The sequence below is a fragment of the Ceratotherium simum genome, chromosome 39 (assembly GCF_057802395.1).
Source record: "Ceratotherium simum simum isolate JZ-2026a chromosome 39, ASM5780239v1, whole genome shotgun sequence".
NCBI lineage: Eukaryota > Metazoa > Chordata > Mammalia > Perissodactyla > Rhinocerotidae > Ceratotherium > Ceratotherium simum.
In genome coordinates this window covers 7,442,141-7,462,730 of record NC_141938.1, presented here as the reverse complement: position 1 = coordinate 7,462,730, position 20,590 = coordinate 7,442,141, and the positions used below count along the sequence as shown (strand labels likewise).

General features: G+C 39.9%; 1 protein-coding gene and 1 long non-coding RNA gene across 2 annotated transcripts in view; one reads left to right on the top strand and one right to left on the bottom strand.

The window, feature by feature from the left end:
- LOC101398916 (uncharacterized) overlaps nucleotides 1-20,590 on the bottom strand; it is a 148,046-nt gene that overhangs the window by 27,572 nt on the left and 99,884 nt on the right. The window lies entirely within an intron of this gene.
- Nucleotides 17,828-18,766, top strand: LOC101399176 (olfactory receptor 7D4-like). The gene has a single exon (XM_004442668.3). It carries the CDS (start codon nucleotides 17,828-17,830, stop codon nucleotides 18,764-18,766), a length of 939 nt encoding a protein of 312 aa, XP_004442725.1.

The window sequence follows — 20,590 nt, the reverse complement described above, 5'->3', positions numbered from 1 at the left end:
TCTTCCAGTGGGAGCATAACTGACCAACAGCTATATGTATACACCACTGTGTTTGCACTGAGGTTGTGCCTGGTCTGCTCCCAGCTACTGACTGAGTACAGCAGGGTACCAGTGCATGCCTATTGCCATGGTCACACAATGACATGATGTTGAGGATCAGTTACCCCTGCCAGGACAGTGACGACTCTTTTTTTTTTTTTTTGTGAGGAAGATCAGCCCTGAGCTAACATCCATGCAAATCCTCCTCTTTTTGCTGAGGAACACTGGCCCTGAGCTAACATCCGTGCCCATCTTCCTCCACTTTATATGGGACGCGGCCACAGCATGGTCTGACAAGCCGTGCATCAGTGCGCACCTGGTATCCAAACCCCGGGCCGCCAGCAGCGGAGCGTGCTCACTTAACTGCTACACCACTGGGCCGGCCCCACATAACGACTCTTCTTGGCATGAGGGACGTGAAGTGACAGGCAGCAGAAGTTCAATGGGATTTTGCTATGTCTCTGGAAGTGTTACCCCTTTAGGAGTAAATACCTCTAAACCTGCACAGGCCAGAGGTTGGAGACCTGAAGCACAAACTCCCCAAGAGACTCACTGGGAGTGTTATTAGCTAGGGCCACATCTACTTCCAACTTTTGAATTCTGGACCCATGAATTCTATAACTAGAGATACACCACATGATGATTGTCGTTCATTTGTAGTGTACACTGCATCCTGTGAATTATGTAGCCAGAATATCCTGTGTATTCAAATGCCTACACTAAATATGATCATTCTCTTTGAAATTAATCTTGTTCCCATATCTTCCATTGAATTTTTTTTAAACTAACCATACTGCATATTCCCTTAAGGCTTTGTTTTAACTCTGTCCACCCTTTCCCTCACAAATTTTATAGGGGATTTATACTTGCCATCTATGTGTCCTCAATACTCACTCTTCAACCCACTCTACCTGGATTATTTCTGCCCCTGCCCCTCTATTTAGACATAATAAATGGAGCTCTTCTTAGTATCAACAAAGGCCTCCAAGTTGCCAGCAAATGCCAAGAGATATTTTCCGTCCTCATTTGGTTAGTCCTTTCAACAAAACCAAAACTATTAACCACTTTAATTTTCATCAGAAAAGACCTCTCTGCCTCCATGATGTTGTGGACACCAAGTGATCTATAGAATCATGAAAGATTCTTCAAGGGAAGAACATCACAGAGAGTTGGTCCCTGGGTTTGGTTCTTGTAGAAATTAAACTTCCCTTAGGGGACACCTTGTCACTTTTAAGTCAAACCAAAGAAAGAAGAATTTCTTCTTGGAACAAATATCTGCTTTTTCCTCCACTGCTGCCTACCCAGACACAACATTGCCTGAAAATTTTCCATTCTCTTATGTTTGTGCCACAAGGGAGCTGAGTTGTTTGGAAGGCGGAAAGTCAATACTACAATTTATTTAATGGGCACCTCTGAGAATTCAACCCTTGAGATGATAATAGCATGTCCCTGTTGCCCTTTTCTTATAATTCTCTGATTCCTGCCTAGATTAAAACCCAAATGGGCTTCCCAGGGGCAGACCTCAGAGAATAAAAAGCTTCAGTGACAACCATCAGAGAGGGTCGTAGTGTCCCAGTGAGGGCTGGTGGAGTAAGAAGGTAAAAGAGGAGAGAAAGTGGGTTTTGGGCTTTACGTCAAGAGTAATGAGACTGGGACAGTCCCACATTTATTTAGTTTATAAGGCAAAGTCTCTGTACTTTGAAGGTACTTTAGTTTCTACTGAAACCAGCTCTCGTTCTCTTTCCTTCTCTATCTTTTTCGAATATGGATCTTCTGTATGATAAGAGTTATTTTCTGGAGAGTCTCCACTTCTTTTCTCCTCTTTCACATAATTGTAGGCTCCTGTTGGATTTCCTGTGTCCAATCATTTGTTCACTAACTAATCACTGGAAATCTATTATGTACCAGGTATTGTCTATTTTATTCCTCATGTGATTGGATTTTTCTACTATATTCTCTAACTATTTTTGCAGCAGATTTGACTTACTGATAGCACTTAATAGTTCTGTATTGACTATTGTCATTGTTTAACTTTAGTGTTCACAATATCATCTATAAATAATATAATTATTTGTGACATTTGGTACTCAGGCTAATTTCCTTTACTCGTCTTACCAATATCTTTAAATGTTCAGGAGAATATTGAATGATTGAAGTGGAGTAGACTGCCTTGGTCTGTTCAGGAATGTAACACAAGTATTTTAGTGTGTTTATGTAGAATATCCTATTGGCTGCAGTTTTATTTTACTTTTTTATTTTATTTTATTTTATTTTATTTTATTTTATTTTGTGAGGAAGATCAGCCCTGAGCTAACATCTGCCAATCCTTCTGTTTTTTTTTGCTGAGGAAGACTGGCCCTGGGCTAACATCCGTGCCCATCTTCCTCCACTTTATATGGGACGCCTCCACAGCATGGCTTGACGCGCACTTAACCGCTTGTGCCACTGGGCTGGCCCCATTGGCTGCAGTTTTAGAACAACCATTCTTCATTGGATAAGAAATTGTCCTTAGTTTCCTCATTTAGCGAGAGGCTCTGTCCTGGCTGCTAACCACAATAATGACTGTTACATTTTCCCAAATGCATTTGCTGTTGCAATTATGGTTATAATTTCTCTTCATTGACCTATTTTTGTGCTGAATTATGTTAGCAAACATCCTAGTATTAAACCAGCTTCCCATTCCTAGAACAGGTATTACTTATTCATAATGTATTATTCTCTTAAAATAGATATGAATGCATTTGATTTAACTTTATCATTCCATTTTATGTCTATATTCAGGCATATATGAGCTTCAAGGTTTCTTTTTTTTGTCATAGTTGATGTGTTGTGTCTCAATCTTTATTATACATCTAACATTTGTGTGTATTGAACACCTACTATGTGCCAGACACCATTTAAACCCTGGAAAGACCATAGTGAGCAAAAGCATTCAATCCTCTGACCCACAAATAAACATAAAATTATCAACATGAAAGGCACATCAAGAAACAGTACAGGACGCTAGACTTGTGGGCCTCACTCATTCTGTCCTCCTGACCCTCACTCTCTGTTCTCCATCTCACTCGCCTCTCAAAAACCTTCCATTCCCAAGCTCACCAACCCACAGGGCAGTCGTGAATTCTGTTCTCTCGACCCAAAATGCTTGCCCTTTCCTTATTTCCCCTAGTTAACAATTACCCATCCTTGCTCTCACAGTTCAAATATTCATATTTCAGAGAAGATTTTTCCACTCACCTCCCCAGACTAAATTGGTCCCCAGTGATTTTTTCTCTTTAACTAATTAGCATTCTCTGGCCATTAGTAACACTGACCTTTTTCCTATCATGGAGAATGTAAACATTTATTATCAAATCTTAAATATGCTTTTCAATTTTTATGATAATTTAATCTATAGAAGCTTTGAATATTTTTAAATAAAGTCTATCAATTATATTTTTTGCAATTAATTCCACTGATTTTTTTTTTTTTTTTTTTTTTTTTGGTGAGGAGATCAGCCCTGAGCTAACATCTGCCAATCCTCCTCTTTTTTTTGCTGAGGAAGACTGGCTCTGACCTAACATCCATGCCCATCTTCCTCTACTTTATACGGGACGCCGCCACAGCATGGCTTGCCAAGCAGTGCGTCGGTGTGCGCCCGGGATCTGAACCGGCGAACCCTGGGCAGCAGAGGGCATGCACTTAACTGCTTGCACCACCGGGCTGGCCCCCTCCACTGATATTTAATACAACACATCCCAACTTCTGAGCACATACACACTCTCACACACTGTCACACACGCTGTGTATTTTATTTTAATCTTTTTGTGATTTTGTTTCTCTTCTCATCTACGTAGTCCACATGCTTTTCATTCTTCTTGGAAGAATCCACTTGGCAGACGGTGTCTGAAAGAGGAAGCCATAGAGATCTTCATTACTTAGAAGAGCTGCCTGGGGGTGAAAAGAGATAACAGGACTGTTGTGTTTAAAATGATCAGAATTCCACATTTGATGACTGCCCTAGTTTAAGGGGAATATTAGCCACACAAGACAGATTTATTGTGACATTAAGAACAGCAGCTCACGTTTATCAAGTGTCCACTGTATGTCACAGGAATTACACTAGAAAAGTTGCATGCATCATCTCATTTAATTCATTCAACAGCCTTACAATGGAGGAAATATTTACTACTCCCATTGTAGAGGTGAGGTATATGCAGCTACGAGAGACTAAATAACTTTCTCAAGATCACACAGATTGTGGGTTGGTGGAGCAAAATTCAATTCTAGGAGGTCTGACTCAAGATTCCATTTTCCAAATCATATCTCTATACTGTACTTTGGGAGAGTTACATGTCAAACATAATTGTCATAAAAGGAATGTATTAATAATGATAATAATAGCTATCATTTATTGAGATCCTACTGTAAAGAAAGAGATTTCTAAACCTCGCAAAGAAGGTAACAGCAGTAACTACATTTTTAGGAAGAAAAAAATAAGACACATGAAAGTTAACTGTGACATCGTTAGGAAGTATCAGGTCACAGAATTAACATTGTTTGAGTTGAAACCTCATATATTAATCACTATTATAAAGTTATTACAAGGAAAGAATTAGGGAGATTACCAAAGAAAATACTTTAAATTTCTCAATTATTTTGGAAGAGTCGTATTGAAGAAGAAATTGGTTTATGTCCACAGATTTGAAAACGAGAATTTGAACCAGTGAGTAGTAAATAAAGGGGGGAGAGAGAGAGAGAGAGTCCTGCTAAATTAAGGAAAGCCTGAGTGATTACACACATTTAAAATGAAAATTGGCTACAACTTGACTGAATAAATCACTGCATTGGAAAGACTAATAGTGGGAAAAGGATGTCCATGTAAAGATGGAATCAAGAGGGGCTGACTAGCGGAGGTGTCAGTTTGACGTTCATTGAACATTGCTTTGGCCTCCTTCTGCAGTAGACACACCAGCTACCTGGAATCAGGTAACCACACAGGAGTAAGAGAATTCCTCCTTCGGGGTCTCTCAGAGGATCCTGAACTGCAGCCCTTGCTCTTTGGAGTCTTCTTGTCCATGTACCTGGTCACCATGCTTGGGAAACTGCTCGTCAGCCTGGCCATCAGCTCTGACTCCCACCTCCACACCCCCATGTATTTCTTCCTCTCCAACCTATCCTTTGTGGACATCTGCTTCATCTACACGACTGTGCTGAAGATACTGGTGAACATCCAGGCACAAAGCAAGGTCATCTCCTACATAGGCTGCCTCGCTCAGGTGTGTTTCTTTATGATTTTTGCTGGAATGAATAATTTCCTCCTGCCTGTGATGGCCTATGACCAGTTTGTGGCCATCTGCCACCCGCTGCACTACCATGTCATCATGAACCCACATTTCTGTGGTCTCCTGGTTCTGATATCTTGGGTCATTATTTTCTGGAATCCCCTGCTTCATATTCTCCTGATGATGTGGCTGATCTTCTGTATAGGCACTGAAATTCTACATTTCTTCTCTGAACTGGCTCAGGTTCTCAAGGTGGCCTGCTCTGATACTCTCATCAATAACATCTTGTATGTGGCCACTGCCCTGCTGGGTGTATTTCCCTTCCCTGGGATCCTCTTTTCTTACTCTCAGATTGTTTCCCCTGTAATGAGGATGTCCTCTGCAGGAGGAAAATATAAATCATTTTCCACCTGTGGGTCTCACCTCTCTGGGGTCTCTGTGTACTATGGGACAAGCCTAGGGGTCTACCTCAGTTCTGATGTGACCCATTCTTCCCACAGAAGCTCGATCGCCTCAGTGATGTACACCGTGGTCACCCTCATGCTGAACCCCTTCATCTAGAGCCTGAGGAGCAAGGCTGTGAAGGGGGCCCTGGGAAGGCTCCTGAGCCGAGCATCTTCTTGTCTGTGATGGCTCAGTGGCCCCAGAACTAAGTGAACATTGTGAACCCCAAAAGTAAATGTTGCAAAGTTAAATCTCCTGGTTCTTTTTCTCCCCTAAAATTCATTCTTGATTTCTTCAATTTCCAAAACACCTAAGACTTCACTTTTATTTATTTTTTATTAGTTTCTCCTCAACAACTCCTTCAGTAATTCCTTTTTCACTTTTCTTCCATATTTTCTTTCCACAAAGTTGTATTATTGGTCAGCTTTCTTGCAGCCATTCTTAAGATTTCTAACTTTTGATTTGAACCATTTTTCATGTCAAGTGCTGGTATGGTTTCCCCCAAAATTATCCTCTCAAACTTTGATGCTCTTCACCTTCATCTGATTGTGTGCTTGTTTTCTCCAGAAGAAATGGAATGAAAATCATAGTCGTCACAACAAAGTGCTTACTGCATCAGGACTGTTCTTGTTTCTTCACATGTATGACTTTATTTCATATCAGAAAACTTTCTTTGAGATATTTGCTCTCATTCACCCCACTTTTCAAAAGAAGATACTGAGATTGAGTTGGACTATGACGTGGCTACCTGACACTGACTTTGCGCTCCTACTTTTCAGAAGAACAGTGATGTGATTTTCAACTTCACAGTAAGAATGTTGATTTGGAAGCTGGTTTGTTAGGATGATTCATAGTAATATACCACCTAGAATATTGTTGCTTCGTTCTTTGTAATCCTTCCTTTCTTCCTTCCATCCTTCCTTGCTTTCTTCTATCCTTCCTTCCTTCCTTTGTTCATTCATTCCTTCCTTTCTTCCTTTCCTCCTTCCTTCCCTCCTTCGTTTATTCCTTTCTTCCTTCCTTCTCTCCTTCCTTCCTTTTCTTCTTTTATTTGACCTTCATTTCTCATCATTGCAAATTGAGACACACCCTCTAAGATCCTAAAACAGGCAGTAATGAATACAATAGAATCAGATTGTCTTTTTACATGGGTTAATTGTTTTTCTGAGACTCTCTGGAGGTGCCATCAGAAATCACAGTTACACACATGTGGAATGTGTTCAGAACCTAGTTCATTATTGAGAAGAATGTTGATAGATTTGAGTCAGCAGGGAAGGATGGAATAATAGATGCTGTCAACATTCCCACCACATTCCCTGGGATCATTTCACCTTCTCCATTTCATGACTGCCAGTGCCAGCACCAGCTGGAACCTACTTTGCCCAATATGTGGTGGCAGAAGTGACAGGGAATTATGTCCCATTAGAGACAGCACTTGAGGGAGAGGTGTGGGGTATGCCATGTCTTTTACCCTTTGACTAGGATAATGCTGAGGTTTGCCTTTTGTACCATTTTCCAAAATTTTCCCACAGGATGAAAACTGCTCAGTCACAGTGGTACCTGATCTAATGCAAGCTTTGTTGGATGTGTTTTCTTCCCTGTAGCCCTTCTCCTCTGTCTCATCCATGTTCCTTGCTCCTTCCAATAAAGTGCTCGCATATGAATCCTTGGCTCAGCATCTGCTTCTGTAGGAATCAAAACTAATACAGGTGATAAACACTGTGATGTACTAAGACAATATCATGAAAGGATTTAGAGACTTCGAGAGAAAAAGAAGGAAGTAATTATTGGAGACATAGAAAGGACTGCAAAATTACTCAAAAATCATAATTTCTTAGATACAAAAGAATTATTTGATGTGGCTGCAATTCACTTTGATTCCATTAAGTTTAATTCAACATGCATTTATTGTCTACTGTGTACAGATTGAAGAGGGGATCAGAAAGGTACAAATTATTGCAATATGGAGGGTGATCCTAATAATATCAGTGTGTAGTAGAGCCTGTGGAAAACAAAGGTAAAAGTTTACAGCTCACTTTGAATAATTCCAACAAAAAGGTTTATGTGACATTCAAGAGACATTCAAGAGTGAGGGATATCAGGAAGATATATGGAACTTATGGCTGAGATATTAGAAATGAGGTTGGATGTGTAGATGGAAGACAGACCATTGACAGTCTAATTTGGTATACTAAAGATTTTAAAAGCAATTAAGCATTATGCACCAGGGGCTTGCTGTAATCATATGTATAATATGGGAACTTTAGGATTGTCATGTGTGGGAGAAATTGGAGTCAGAGGGAACAGTAGGAGGCTGTGGAAATAGTCCAGGGGAGAGATAATGGGGACTTGACCTAACCCAGTAGTAATGAGATGGGTAGATCTTGGAAGAAAGTTGTATTAGTTACCTATTCCTGCTGTAACAGATTGTCATGAGTCTAGTGGCTTAAAATGACAGAAATTTATCTTACAATTCTGGAGGTCAGAAGTCTAAAAGGTATAAGCAGAACTGCTTTCCTTCTGAAGGCTCTAGAAGATAATCTGCTTCCTTGCCTTTCCAATTTCTAGAGGCCTCTTGCACTCATTGGCTCATGGCCCCTTCCTCCATCTTCAAAGTCAGTAGTATAGCATCTTCAAATCTCTCTCTAGACCTCCTGCCTCCCTCTTCTGAGGTTGCTTGTGATTACATTGAGCCCACCCAGATAATTCTGGATAATTTTCCCAACTCAAGATCCTTAACATAATCACATCTGCAAAATGCCTTTTGCCATCTGTGGTGACTTAGTCACAGGTTCTGGAGGCTAATACATGGATGTCTTTGGGAAGCTATTATTCAACCTACCACAAGAGATGTGTGTAAGTTAGATTTTGCCAACAATTGAGTGATAAGGCCTTGAGCTGAGAAGGTGGAAGGTCTGTGATGACACTGCTTGTTGATTTTCATTGGGCATGATCATCTCATGGTCCTGGCTCATGTAAATATAAGTCTGCACTAGCAGCCAGATCTGCTTTGCTGACAAGTTATAGAAGAGAATATCCTGACTCATCTGATCATAGCTGAGCCGAGGCTCAGATGGACACTGGCACAACTGGTCACAGGGGCTGAAAGACTACAAGGATTTCCTTTCAGGTTATCAGCTTTATTTTCTCAGCCTGACTACTTGCAAATGGAAAGACACAGAAACTAGCAGCTCTCGCAACTCATACCTCACAGCTTCTTTACTAAAGAGGAATTGGATTTATTTTTGCTCCTCATATGCAAAGAAGAAAATCTCAGAAAAGGATTGTAATTGACACAATCATGTGCTCTTCCTATCTTGGACCAAACAACTGCAGCCAAGAGACAAAGTCACTGGCAGCCCCTTCAGAACCCCATTTGTTTATTTAATTTATCACAGCTATTTTTACTGAGTATCTACTATGGGTCAATCATTATTTTAGGCTCAGCTCTGCAGGATAAAGAGGATCAGGAGTGTGAGGAGGGCAGGTGGTCATGTTATAAAGGATGGTCTTAATAAACCTCATTGAGAAAGTTGCATTTGTGAAGATAGTGAATGAGTGAGGTGAGTGCATATCTATGGAAACAGTGCCCCAGGCAGAGGATAAGGTTAATACAAAGACCCTGAGGTGGCAGGTGGCCTCGGGGGAATGTGGCTGGAGCAGAGAGAGTGAGGGGGAGCCCAATAGAAGAGGAAGACAGGTGTCAGGGGCTGATCATGTGAGGCTCTCTCTGCCATTGAAGGACTTTTGCTTTCATTTACTCTGAGTGATATGGGGACTCATTTCTGGGTTTTGAGCAGACACATGACATGATTAGGATTTTAAAAGTCAGTCTGGCTGCTGGGTTAAGAGTAGATCATAGGATGTGAGGAAGCCTGCTTGGATGTGACTGCAGCAAGCCAGGTGAGATATAGGAGGCTAGGACCCAAGGGGACAGTAGTGTGAGGTTTGAGAAGAAGTCAGTTGGGCCAAGAGGATTTGTTGCTAGACAGGATATGTGTGTGAGAGAAAGACAGGAGACAAGAATGACTCCACGGTTTGGGGACTGAGCAAATGAAAGAATGGAATTGTATCCATTGAGACAGGGAGGGCTGTGGGTGGAGCAAATTTGGGAAGGATAAGGGGCATCAGAAGTTCAGGTTTTGAAATGTCAAAAATGAGATATTCCAAATTGATAAATATTATATGGCTCCACTTGTATGAGGTACCAAGAGTAGTCAAATTTGTACATACAGAAAGTAGATTGGTGGGTGCCAGTGGCTGGGGAAGGAAGGATATAAGGAGTTAATGTTTAATGAATACAGAGTTTTAGTTTGGGAAAATGGAAGTGTTTTGGGGATGGATGTTGGCAATGGTTGCCCAATAATGTGAATGTACTTAATGCCAAGTGTACAGAATTGTAACTTAAAAATGTTACATTTTATGTTATATAAATTTAACCACAATAAATAAGATCAAGTAGCACAAAATAATGGAGAAAGCTTGTGAGATTTCTTTCAGATAATATTTTCAATATCATTATAAAACAATAAACAACGTCTGGGATGTTTTAGACAAAATTTTAACACTAGTCCTCAACAATCTTTACCAGGACTTCCAACCCATGACAATATTGACATTTTGTTCTATATAATTACTTGCTGTGAGGGGCTGTCCTGTGTATGGTAAGATTTTTAACAGATCCCTGTCCTCTACCCACTAGATGCCAGTAGTAAGTTGTGATAAACCAGAAATGTCTCCAGATTGCCAATTGCCCCGTAGGGGGGCAAAATGAAGCTGATGGAGAATCACTGGAATAGAACAATTCCATGGGTGCCAGAGTTGATGGTGGCAGCTTTCAAAGAGAAGAGAATAAGAGGAAAACCAACATTTTAGGGAGAATAAGACATCAGCTGAATCTTGGAAAGGTTGAGGTGAGAGGTGAACAGAACACTCCATTGGTGGTATTATCTCAGCATCAAATGTGTTAGTCTGATGATAATGGGTCATCGCAGGTGGCAGCATAAATCAATTAGCTGTACAGAGAAGGGGAGAAGGTTCTGCTGAGAGAGTTGGGAGTTAGAATGACAATCTGATGATGGGATAAATCCTACCCATGATCCTTCAGTTCTCAGTTATAGGGCCACACTGGATATGTGCTCTCATTGGACACTATACCATCCATCACAATAGCCACCATTGTAATTAAATAATTATTTATATAATTATTTTTTCAATGCCTGCCTCTTAAAATGTCCACCTGAACTTTGAATTCCATCCCTTCCTAACTTTTGGGAAAACTTACACTATCCCTTATCATTTCTTAACTTGTATATTTCAATATCTGCATGCAATATTATAATTTCCAATGATATGCGGATGTTCCACATTCTCATTTCTTTTGACGAAAATGGAACTCATGCATAGACCCATACTCCCCTTTGGGTATTGCTCCAAACTTCTGGAGAATTTGGTCTATACTTGCAACTTCCTTTCCACTCTGCTCACTCTCTCTCAACCAGCTCATCCAGAGTCTTTCTACCTCCATCACAATTGCTCTCCCTGAGATCTTCAGGGACCTCGTATGCCCCATAAATTCTGAGGGATATTTTCATTCTTCAACATGGTTGATTTTTCAGTAGCAGTGTCACTACTGACTGCCTTCTCCTTCTGGAAATAGAGACCTTCTCACACATTTCATTTTTGTGCCCATGGCATTCTGAGGGTCAAGTCTATGGGGCTCCTTGTGACATTAACACATCCCTCAGGGAAAAACTCCTAACTTTGAAATTAAGTCCTGTGTAGGGGAGGCAAGAAATAGGGCAGTATCATAAGGATCCCTGGGAGACTTTTTTGAAGGAAGACCAAGCAACTTTTTTCATCTCCAGGAGAATGATTTTGTTGCCTGCAAATGTTTGAATGTATCAGATAAAGAAGGAATAATTGGAAGAATGAAATCTGTCCCTCTCCACAATTATCTTCATGGAAATAGAAGTGGCAGGAAGCTTTGTTTCAATTATTCTCCTTCTCCCTGAAGGGACCTTGATTATTTAAAGAGTAGAATGAAAATAGAAGAATATATTTCATGAGACTTACTGAGAATTCGGCCCCCAAGTTCCTGGAAACTTTAAATAAGGTTCCATTGTCCCCAAGGTAAACCCTCTTGGGCCTTCCAGAGATATGGGTTATGAATTCCCTACTTCAAACATCTCCTTATACTTTCCTACTGTAAAGTCGCTGTAGAGAAAGAGCAAGAGCCACGAGGGGTTTCCATGATGCCATCTGAAAGAACCAGTGTGTCCTAGTAAAGGCTGGGGGTGGGTTGGAGGAGGGTAGATGGGAACAGTGGAGGGAAAACTTTCATTAGACCAGAGTACAAGGGACACAAACAAGTGTTTCTCAAAATGTCTCCAGACCAGCATCAGCATCCCCTGGGAACTTGTTAGATATGCAAATTCTTGTCCTTCATCCCAGATCTACTGAATCAGAAAGTCCAGGGTCAGGCACAGCCATTTGTGTATATGCATCTTATGAATGCATAAGGTGGACCTAGGTGGATCACATGCATGGCTAAAATTTGAAAACAACTGCCCTAGGGGATTTGCTGAAATGGATTACTAAGGATCCACACAGGGCTGAATCATCAGAGGCCTGAGGGCTCTCCACCTCCGAAATCCTATCTGATAATAGTGATACATTTGTCTTTGACTTCACAATGCTTATGTCCCCTTTCTATTTTCATCTTATGAATTTGAATTATTATAAAAATATTAAATGCTTATGGTTCATAGCAGCAATTCTTGAATGTTAATTAATTGTCATTCTTAATGCTTCCATGTTCAAAAGTACATATCTTCCATTGAAAAATGCACATTATTTATCATTTGAAAGATAAATTCTTATTGTTCTACTTTGAGAGCCGGCACCCCCCCACACACACACACACCCCCCAACACCCTGCCATTTACAGCAGTGGCTGTTAAAAATTATCAAATACATTTTGATTTCTACTGAACTTGCTAGCTTTTATATTGATATGTTTATGCAATAAATGAATGTAAATAGTTTTCCTAAAATTGAAGCATATTTAAATTCCTTGGATAAGCATTGTTGACCCATGGTGTATTGTTCTTTAACATACTGATCAAGATAGCCTTAAAAACAAAGAAACAAACAAACCAAAAACAAACTTATAGATACGGAGAACAGACTAATAGTTGCCAGAGGGATGGCAAATGGATGAAGGAGGTCAAAAGGTACAAACTTCCAGTTATAAAATAAATAAGTCATTGGATGTAATGTACAGATTAGTGACTGTAGTTAATAATAGTGTATTGTATATTTGAAAGCTGCTAAGAGCATACATCTTAAAAGTTCTCATCATAAGAAAAAATTTATAACTACACGTGGTGATAGATGTTAACAAGACTTATTGTAGTGATAATTTCCCAATATATACAAATGTCACATCATGTTGTACACCTGAAACTAACATAATGTTATATGTCAATTATATCTCAATTTAAAAAAAGTTGATCCAAATGTCCCAAGGGATGGACTCTAGTGAATACTGTACTGTATTGCCCAGGTCCTCCTTCAGAATTAAGGGCTTATTCTTCCAGGTACAGGGGTTGAAGCCATCTGAGAGCCTTCAGCCCTCTTTGAGAAGTGCTCTCAGCTAAAGGGAACTGCCTCACTCAAGGTCACACCACTCAGATCTCTTGCTGTGGGAACATAACTGATAGACATCTGCATCCACCACTGTCTTTGTACTGAGGTTGCTCCTGGGCTGCTCCCAGCTACTGACTGGGAGCAGAGTACCAGTACATGCCCATTGCCGTGATCACACAATGACATTGATGACCAGGTAAATTACACCTGCCAGGATAGTGATTCCTCTTCTTGGCATAAGAGACCTGAAGTGCCAGGCACCAGCATAGCTGGAAGCTTAATGAGATTTTTGTGATGTCTCTGGAAGTGTTATTCCTTTAGGAGTCAAAACCTCTAAACCTACAGAGGCCAGAGGTGTGAAGACCTGAAGCACAAACTCCCCAAATGGCTCCGTGGGAATGATGTTAGATGGGGCTGCTTCAAATTCCAACCCTCAATTTCTGGACCCATGTATTCTCTAAAGTAAAGATACAGCGCATTATAATTGTCAGTAATTTAGAGTGTATACTACATCCTGTGAATTATGTAGTCAGCATTTCCTGTGTATTCAAATGCCTACACTAAATATGATCATTCTCCTTGGAATTAATCATGTTCTCATATCTTCCATTAATTTTTTTTTAATTGTCCTATACTCAATACTTCCTTTAGGGTGTCCAAGTCACTAGCAAATGTCAAAGAATATTTTCCATCCTCATTTGGTTAGTCTTTTCCAAAAAACCAAAACTATTAAGCACTCTGATTTTCTTCAGAAAGGACCTCTTTGCCTCCATGACACTGTGGACACCAAGTGATCCCTGAAATCAACAAAGATTCTTCAAGAGAGAAGAACATCACAGAGAGTTCGTTCCTGGGTTGGTTCTGTAGACATGAAACTTTCCTTAGGAGCCCCCTTGTCACTTTTAAGTCAAACAAAAGAAAGAAGAATTTTTCCTTTGAGAAAATATCTTCTTCTTCCCCCACTGTTGACTGGACAAACGCAATGTTGGCTGAAAACTTCCATTCATTTATCTTTGTACCCCAAGGGAGCTGAATTGCTTGGAAAGAGGAAAGTCAGTAGAACAAATTATTTAATGAGGAACTTTGAGAATTCAACCCTTGAGATGATAATAGCATGTCCTTGTTGCCTTTTTCCTATAATTCTCTCATTTCTGTCTAGGGAAAACACAGTTGGGCTTCCCAAGGGCAGACTTCAGAGAACAGAAGGCATCAGTGATAACCATCAGAAAGGGTCAGTCTGTCCCAGTGAGGGCTGGTGGAGTAAGAAGGAAAAGAGGAGAGAAAATGGGTACTGGGCTTTCCCTCTAGAGTAATGAGACAGGGACAGTCCCATATTTATTTGTCTATAAAAGTGATGTCTCTGTACTTTGCAGGTACTCTAGTTTCTACTGAAACTAGTCTTTTCCAGCTCTTTTCTGTTTTCTTCATGCTCTTTTTGGAATCTAGGGCCTCTCTCTGATAAGAGTTTTTTTTTGGCGAATCCTCACCTCTTCTCTACTCTTACCCATAATTGTAGGTTCCTGTTGATTTTCCTGTGTCCAATCATTTATTTTCTAACTAATCACTGGAGATCTATTATGCACAAGGTATAGTGTATTTTATTCCTTATGTGACTGGATTTGTCTATTATATTCCCTTTCTATTTTTGCAGCAGATTCACCTTACTGATAGCACTTAATAGTTCTGTATTGATTGTCATTTCGCGTTAGTGTCCACATTATCATCTACGATAAATAATGTATTTATTTGTGATGTTCAGTACTCAGTCCAATTTCCTTTTCTCATCTTACCAATCTCTTTAAATGTTCAGGAGACTGTCGAGTGATTGAAGTTGGAGTAGACTGCTTTGGTGTGTTCATGAATTTAACACAAATGTTTTACTGTTTTAATGTAGAATATCCTGTTGGCTGTCGTTGTAAAACAAACGTTCTTTCTTGGGTTAAGAAATTGTTCTTAGTTTCCTCATTTAGTGAGAGGCTCTGTCATGGCTGCTAACTGCAGTAATGGCTTACATTTTCCCATTTTCATTTTCTATTGTGGTTATGGCTGTGATTTCTCTTCTTTGACCTATTTTTATCATGAATTATGTGAACCAACATCACAGTATTAAACCAGCTTCCCATTCCTAAAGTAGTTATTACTTATTCATGATGTATTATTCTCTTAAAATAGATAGGAATGCATTTGATTTAACTTTATTATTATATTTTATAATAATATTATTATATTATATATTATTATATTATATATATTATATTATAAAATATAGACATATAATAATATGATATATAAATACAGACATATAATAATATGTCTGTATTCAGGCATATTTAACCTTGAAGATTTCTTTTTTGTGTCACAGTTGATGCATTTAGTCTCAATCTTTATTATATATCTAACATTTGCATGTGTTGGGCGCCTACTATGTGCCAGGCATCATGTAAGTCCCTGGAAAGACAATAGTGAGAAAAAACACTCATGTCCTCTAACTCACAAATAAACATAAAATTACCTACGTGAGAGGCACATCAAGGAAAAGTACAAGATGCTGGATTTGTGGGCCTCCCCACTCTGTCCTCCCGACCCTTACTCTCTGTTTTCCATCTCACTGGCCTCTGAAATCCCTTCCATTCCCAAACTCATCAACCCACAGGGAAAATGTGATATCTTTTCTCTCAGCCCTAAATGCTTGCCCTTTCCTTATTTCTCCTGGTTTACAGTTACCCATCCTTCCCCTCATAGCTCAAATATTCATATTTTAGAGAAGCTTTTTCTACCCACCTCCACAGACTAAATTGGTCCTCAATGATTTTTTTCCCTAATTAATTGCATTCTCTAGGCATTAATAATGAAAACTTTTTCTATAACGGAGAATATAAACATTTGTTTGCATCTTAATTTGCATTTTAATTGTTTAATGGTGACTTGATTTATACAAACTTTGTATACTTTTTATCAAATATATCGTTTTTTAGCATTAACTGCACTTATTGTTAATATAACACATCCCCACATGTACACATGAGCACACATCTCAAACATGGTTTGTATTTTATTTTAACAATTGTGATTTTTCCCCCTCCTCTTATCTATGTAGTCCACAGGCTTTTCACTCTTCTTGGAAGAATGCACCTGGCAGGTAGTCTCTGAAAGGGGGAGCCATAGGGATCTTCATTAATTAGTGCTACATGGAGGTAACAGACCTGTTGTGTTTATAATGATCAGAATTCCATCTTTGATGGCTTCTCCAGTTATGGAAAATTTAATAAGTGATAGCCATACAAGATAGATTTATTGTGATGTTAAGAACAGAAGCTGACATTTATCAAGTGTCTACTGTATGCCACAGGAATCACAAAAAAATTACATGCATGATCTAATTTAATTCATTCATCAGCCTTGTAATGTAGGGAATATTTGCTACTCCCATTGTAGAGGTGAGGAATCTGCAACTGAGAGAGATTAAACAACTTTCTCTAAGTTACACAGATAGTAAGTTAGTAGAGTAAAATTCTATTTTTGAAAGTCTGACTCAAGATCCTATTTTCTAAATCAAAGCTCTATACTGCACTTTTGGAGAGTTACATGTTAAAAAAAATTGTCAGGGGCCAGCCCCGTGGCGTGGTGATTAAGTGCACACACTCCACTGCTGGCGGCCCAGATTTGGATCCTGGGCGTGCACCAATGCACCGCTTGTCAGGCCATGCTGTGGCAGCGTCCCATATAAAGTGGAGGAAGATGGGCACGGATGTTAGCCCAGGGCCAGTCTTCCTCAGCAAAAAAAGAGGAGTATTGGCATGGGTATTAGCTCAGGGATGATCCCCCTCACAAAAAATAATAATAATTGTCATAAAAGGAATAGATTAATAATGATAATAATAGCTATAATTTATTGACATCATACTGTGCCCAAAGGCATTTCTAAACCTCACAAAGAAGATAATAGCAGTAACCACATATTGAGAAAATAAAAGAAAATAAGTCACTTGAGTGTTAACTGTGACATCAATAAGAAGCATCAAGTCATAAAATTAAGGTTGTTTGAGATGAGAATCCACATCTTAATAACAATTATAGAGCTATTTGGATAAAGGGTGTATGGAGAGTGTCAAAGAAAAGACGTTAAATGTCTTCAATTATTTCGAAAGAGCCATATCAGAGAAGAAATTGATTTATGAACATAGCCTCAAAGAGAATTAGAACTAGTGTGTAGGATATAAAAAGAGTTTTCTGCTGAATTTTAAAAAGGCTAAATAATTACATTTAAAATGGAAATAGGCTACCACTTGACTAAGTGAGTCACTGTCATTGGAAAGATTCAACAGAGTGAAGTTTGTCCACCAAAAGGTGGAATCAAGATGTGGTGACTAGTTCAGGTGCCAGTTGGATGTTCATTGAACTTTGCTTTTGCCTCCTTACACACCAGCTGAATGGAAGTAGGAAACCACACAGGAGTATCACAATTCCTCCTCCTGGGTCTCTCAGAGGATCCTAAACTGCAGCCCCTGCTCTTTGGACTGTTCCTGTTCATGTACCTGGTCACTGTTCTCGGGAATCTTTTCATTATCCTGGCCATCAGCTCTGACTCCCACCTCCACACTCCCATGTATTTCTTCCTCTCCAACCTGTCCTTCGTGGACATCTGCTTCGTCTCCACCATTGTCCCGAAGATGCTGGTGAACATCCAGGCACAGAGGAAAGACATTTCCTACAAAGGATGTCTCACTCAGGTATATTTTTTTATGATTTTTTCTGTAATGGACAGTTTCCTTCTGACTGTGATGGCTTATGACAGGTTTGTGGCCATCTGCCACCCGCTGCACTACAACATCATCATGAACCCACGCCTCTGTGGCCTCCTGGTTCTGATATCCTGGTTCATCATTTTCTGGGTCTCTCTGCTTCATATTTTACTGATGAGGCAGCTTACCTTCTGTATAGGCACTGAAATTCCACATTTCTTCTGTGAACTGGCTCAGGTTCTCAAATTAGCCTGCTCTGACACTCTCATCAATAACGTTGCCATGTATGTGGCCACTGCCCTGCTGGGTGTGTTTCCCCTCAGTGGGATCCTCTTTTCTTACTCTCAGATTGTCTCCTCCTTAATGAAGATGTCCTCTGCAGGAGGAAAATATAAAGCATTTTCCACCTGTGGGTCTCACCTCTCTACGGTCTCCTTGTTCTATGGGACAAGCCTGGGAGTCTACCTCAGTTCTGCTGTGACCCATTCTTCCCACAGAAGCTCGATTGCCTCAGTGATGTACACCGTGATCACTCCCATGCTGAACCCTTTCATCTACAGCCTGAGGAATAAGGATGTCAAGGGGGCCCTGGGAAGGCTCATCAGCCGAGCAGCCTCTTCTCTGTGATGGGCCACTGGCCTCAGAACTAATTGCACACTGTCAGCTCCAAAGGCAAATATTGTGAATTTCATCATCAGGTTCTTTTTCTCCCCTAAAAGTCATGCTTGATTTCTTCAATCCCCGAAACACCCATGATTTCACTTTTATTTGCTTTTATTAGTTTCTCCTCAACAACCCCTTCAGTGATTCCTTTTTGAATTTTCTGCTTAGGTGCTGTCATGTTTGGTCAGCTTTCTTGTAGCCATTCTAAAGATTTCCAACTTTAGATTTAAAGCATTTATCATGTCAAGTGCTGACATGGTATCCCCCAAAATTATCCTCTCAAACGTTGATTTTCTTCAGCTTCATTTGGTTGTGTCCTTTTTTCCCCCAGAAGAAATGGAATGAAAATCATACAGTAGTCACAACAAAGTGTGTGTCTATCAGGACTGTGCTTGCTTCTTCACGTGTATGACTTTATTGCATCTTGAAAACATTCCTTTGAGATGTTGTCTCTCATTTGCCCCACTTTTCAAAAGAAGAGACTGCGATTGAATTGGAATCTAACCTGGCTAACTGACACTGACTTTGCTATCCTACTCTTCATGAGAACAGTGATGTGATTTTCAACTTCAAAGCAGCAATGTAGATTTGAAAGCTGCTTTGTTCAGATGATTCACAACAATATACCACCTAGAATAACTCTGAGATGTTGTTTCATTCTTTGTGACCCTTCTTTCTATTCTTCCTTCCATCTTTCCTTGCTTCCATCCATTCTTCTTCCCATCTTTTCTTTCCTCCTTCCTTCTTTTATTCCTTCCTTCCTTCCATTCATCCTCCCTCCCTCCTTTCCTGCCTTCCTTCCTTCCCTCCTTCTTTCCTTCCTTCCTTTCTTTTTTTATTCCCTCCTCCTTCTTTCCTTTCCTTGTTTTATTTGACCTTTATTTCCCATCATTGCAATTTTGAGATACACCCTCTAAGATTCTAAAGTGTGTAGTAATGAGTCCAATAGAACCAGTTTTTCTTTACAAGGCTTTTTTTTTCTGTCACTCTCGAGGTGCCGTCAGGAATCATACTTAAACACGTGTGGAAGGTGTTCAGAACTTATTCACTTTTTGAGAAGAATGTTGATACAGTTGAGTCTGGGGGGAAGGGTAGAGTAATAGATGCTGTCAACATTCCCACCACAACCCCTGGGATCCTCTCACCGTCTCCATTGCATGACTGCCAATGGCCAGCACCAGCTGGAACCTACTTTGCCCAATATGTGGTGCTACAAGTGACAAGTAATTATGCCCCATCAGAGACAGCCCTGAGGGAGAGATGTGCGGTATGCCATGTCTCCTACCATTTAACTGGGATAATGCTGAGGTTTGGATTTTTTTCCATTTCAAGAATTTCCCCATAGAATGAAAACTCTGCTCAATCACAGTGGTAGCTGATCTAATGCAAGATTATTGGATGTGTTTTCTTCCCTGTAGCCCTTTTCCTCTCTCCCATCCATGTTCCTTGCTCCTTCCAATAAAGTGCTTGCACATGAATCCTTCACTTAGCATCTGCTTCTATGGGAACCAAAACTAACACAGGTGATAAAGACTGTGGTGTGTCAAGACACTAACATGAAAGGATTTAGGGGCTTTGAGAGAGAAAAAAGTAATTACTGGAAACATAGTAAGAACTGCAAAATTGCCCCCAAATTATAATTTATTAGAGGTGAAAGACTTATTTGATGTGGCTTCAATTCACTTTGATTCCATTAAGTTTAATCCAATGTGCATTCATTGTCTACTGTGTACAAATTGAGGAAGGGATCAGACAGATAGAAATGATAGCAAAACACAGTGGTGAGCA

What these genes read in the sequence shown, in the direction of transcription:
- LOC101399176 (XM_004442668.3), top strand. Translation starts at nt 17,828, where the DNA reads ATGGAAGTAGGAAACCACACAGGAGTATCACAATTCCTCCTCCTGGGT.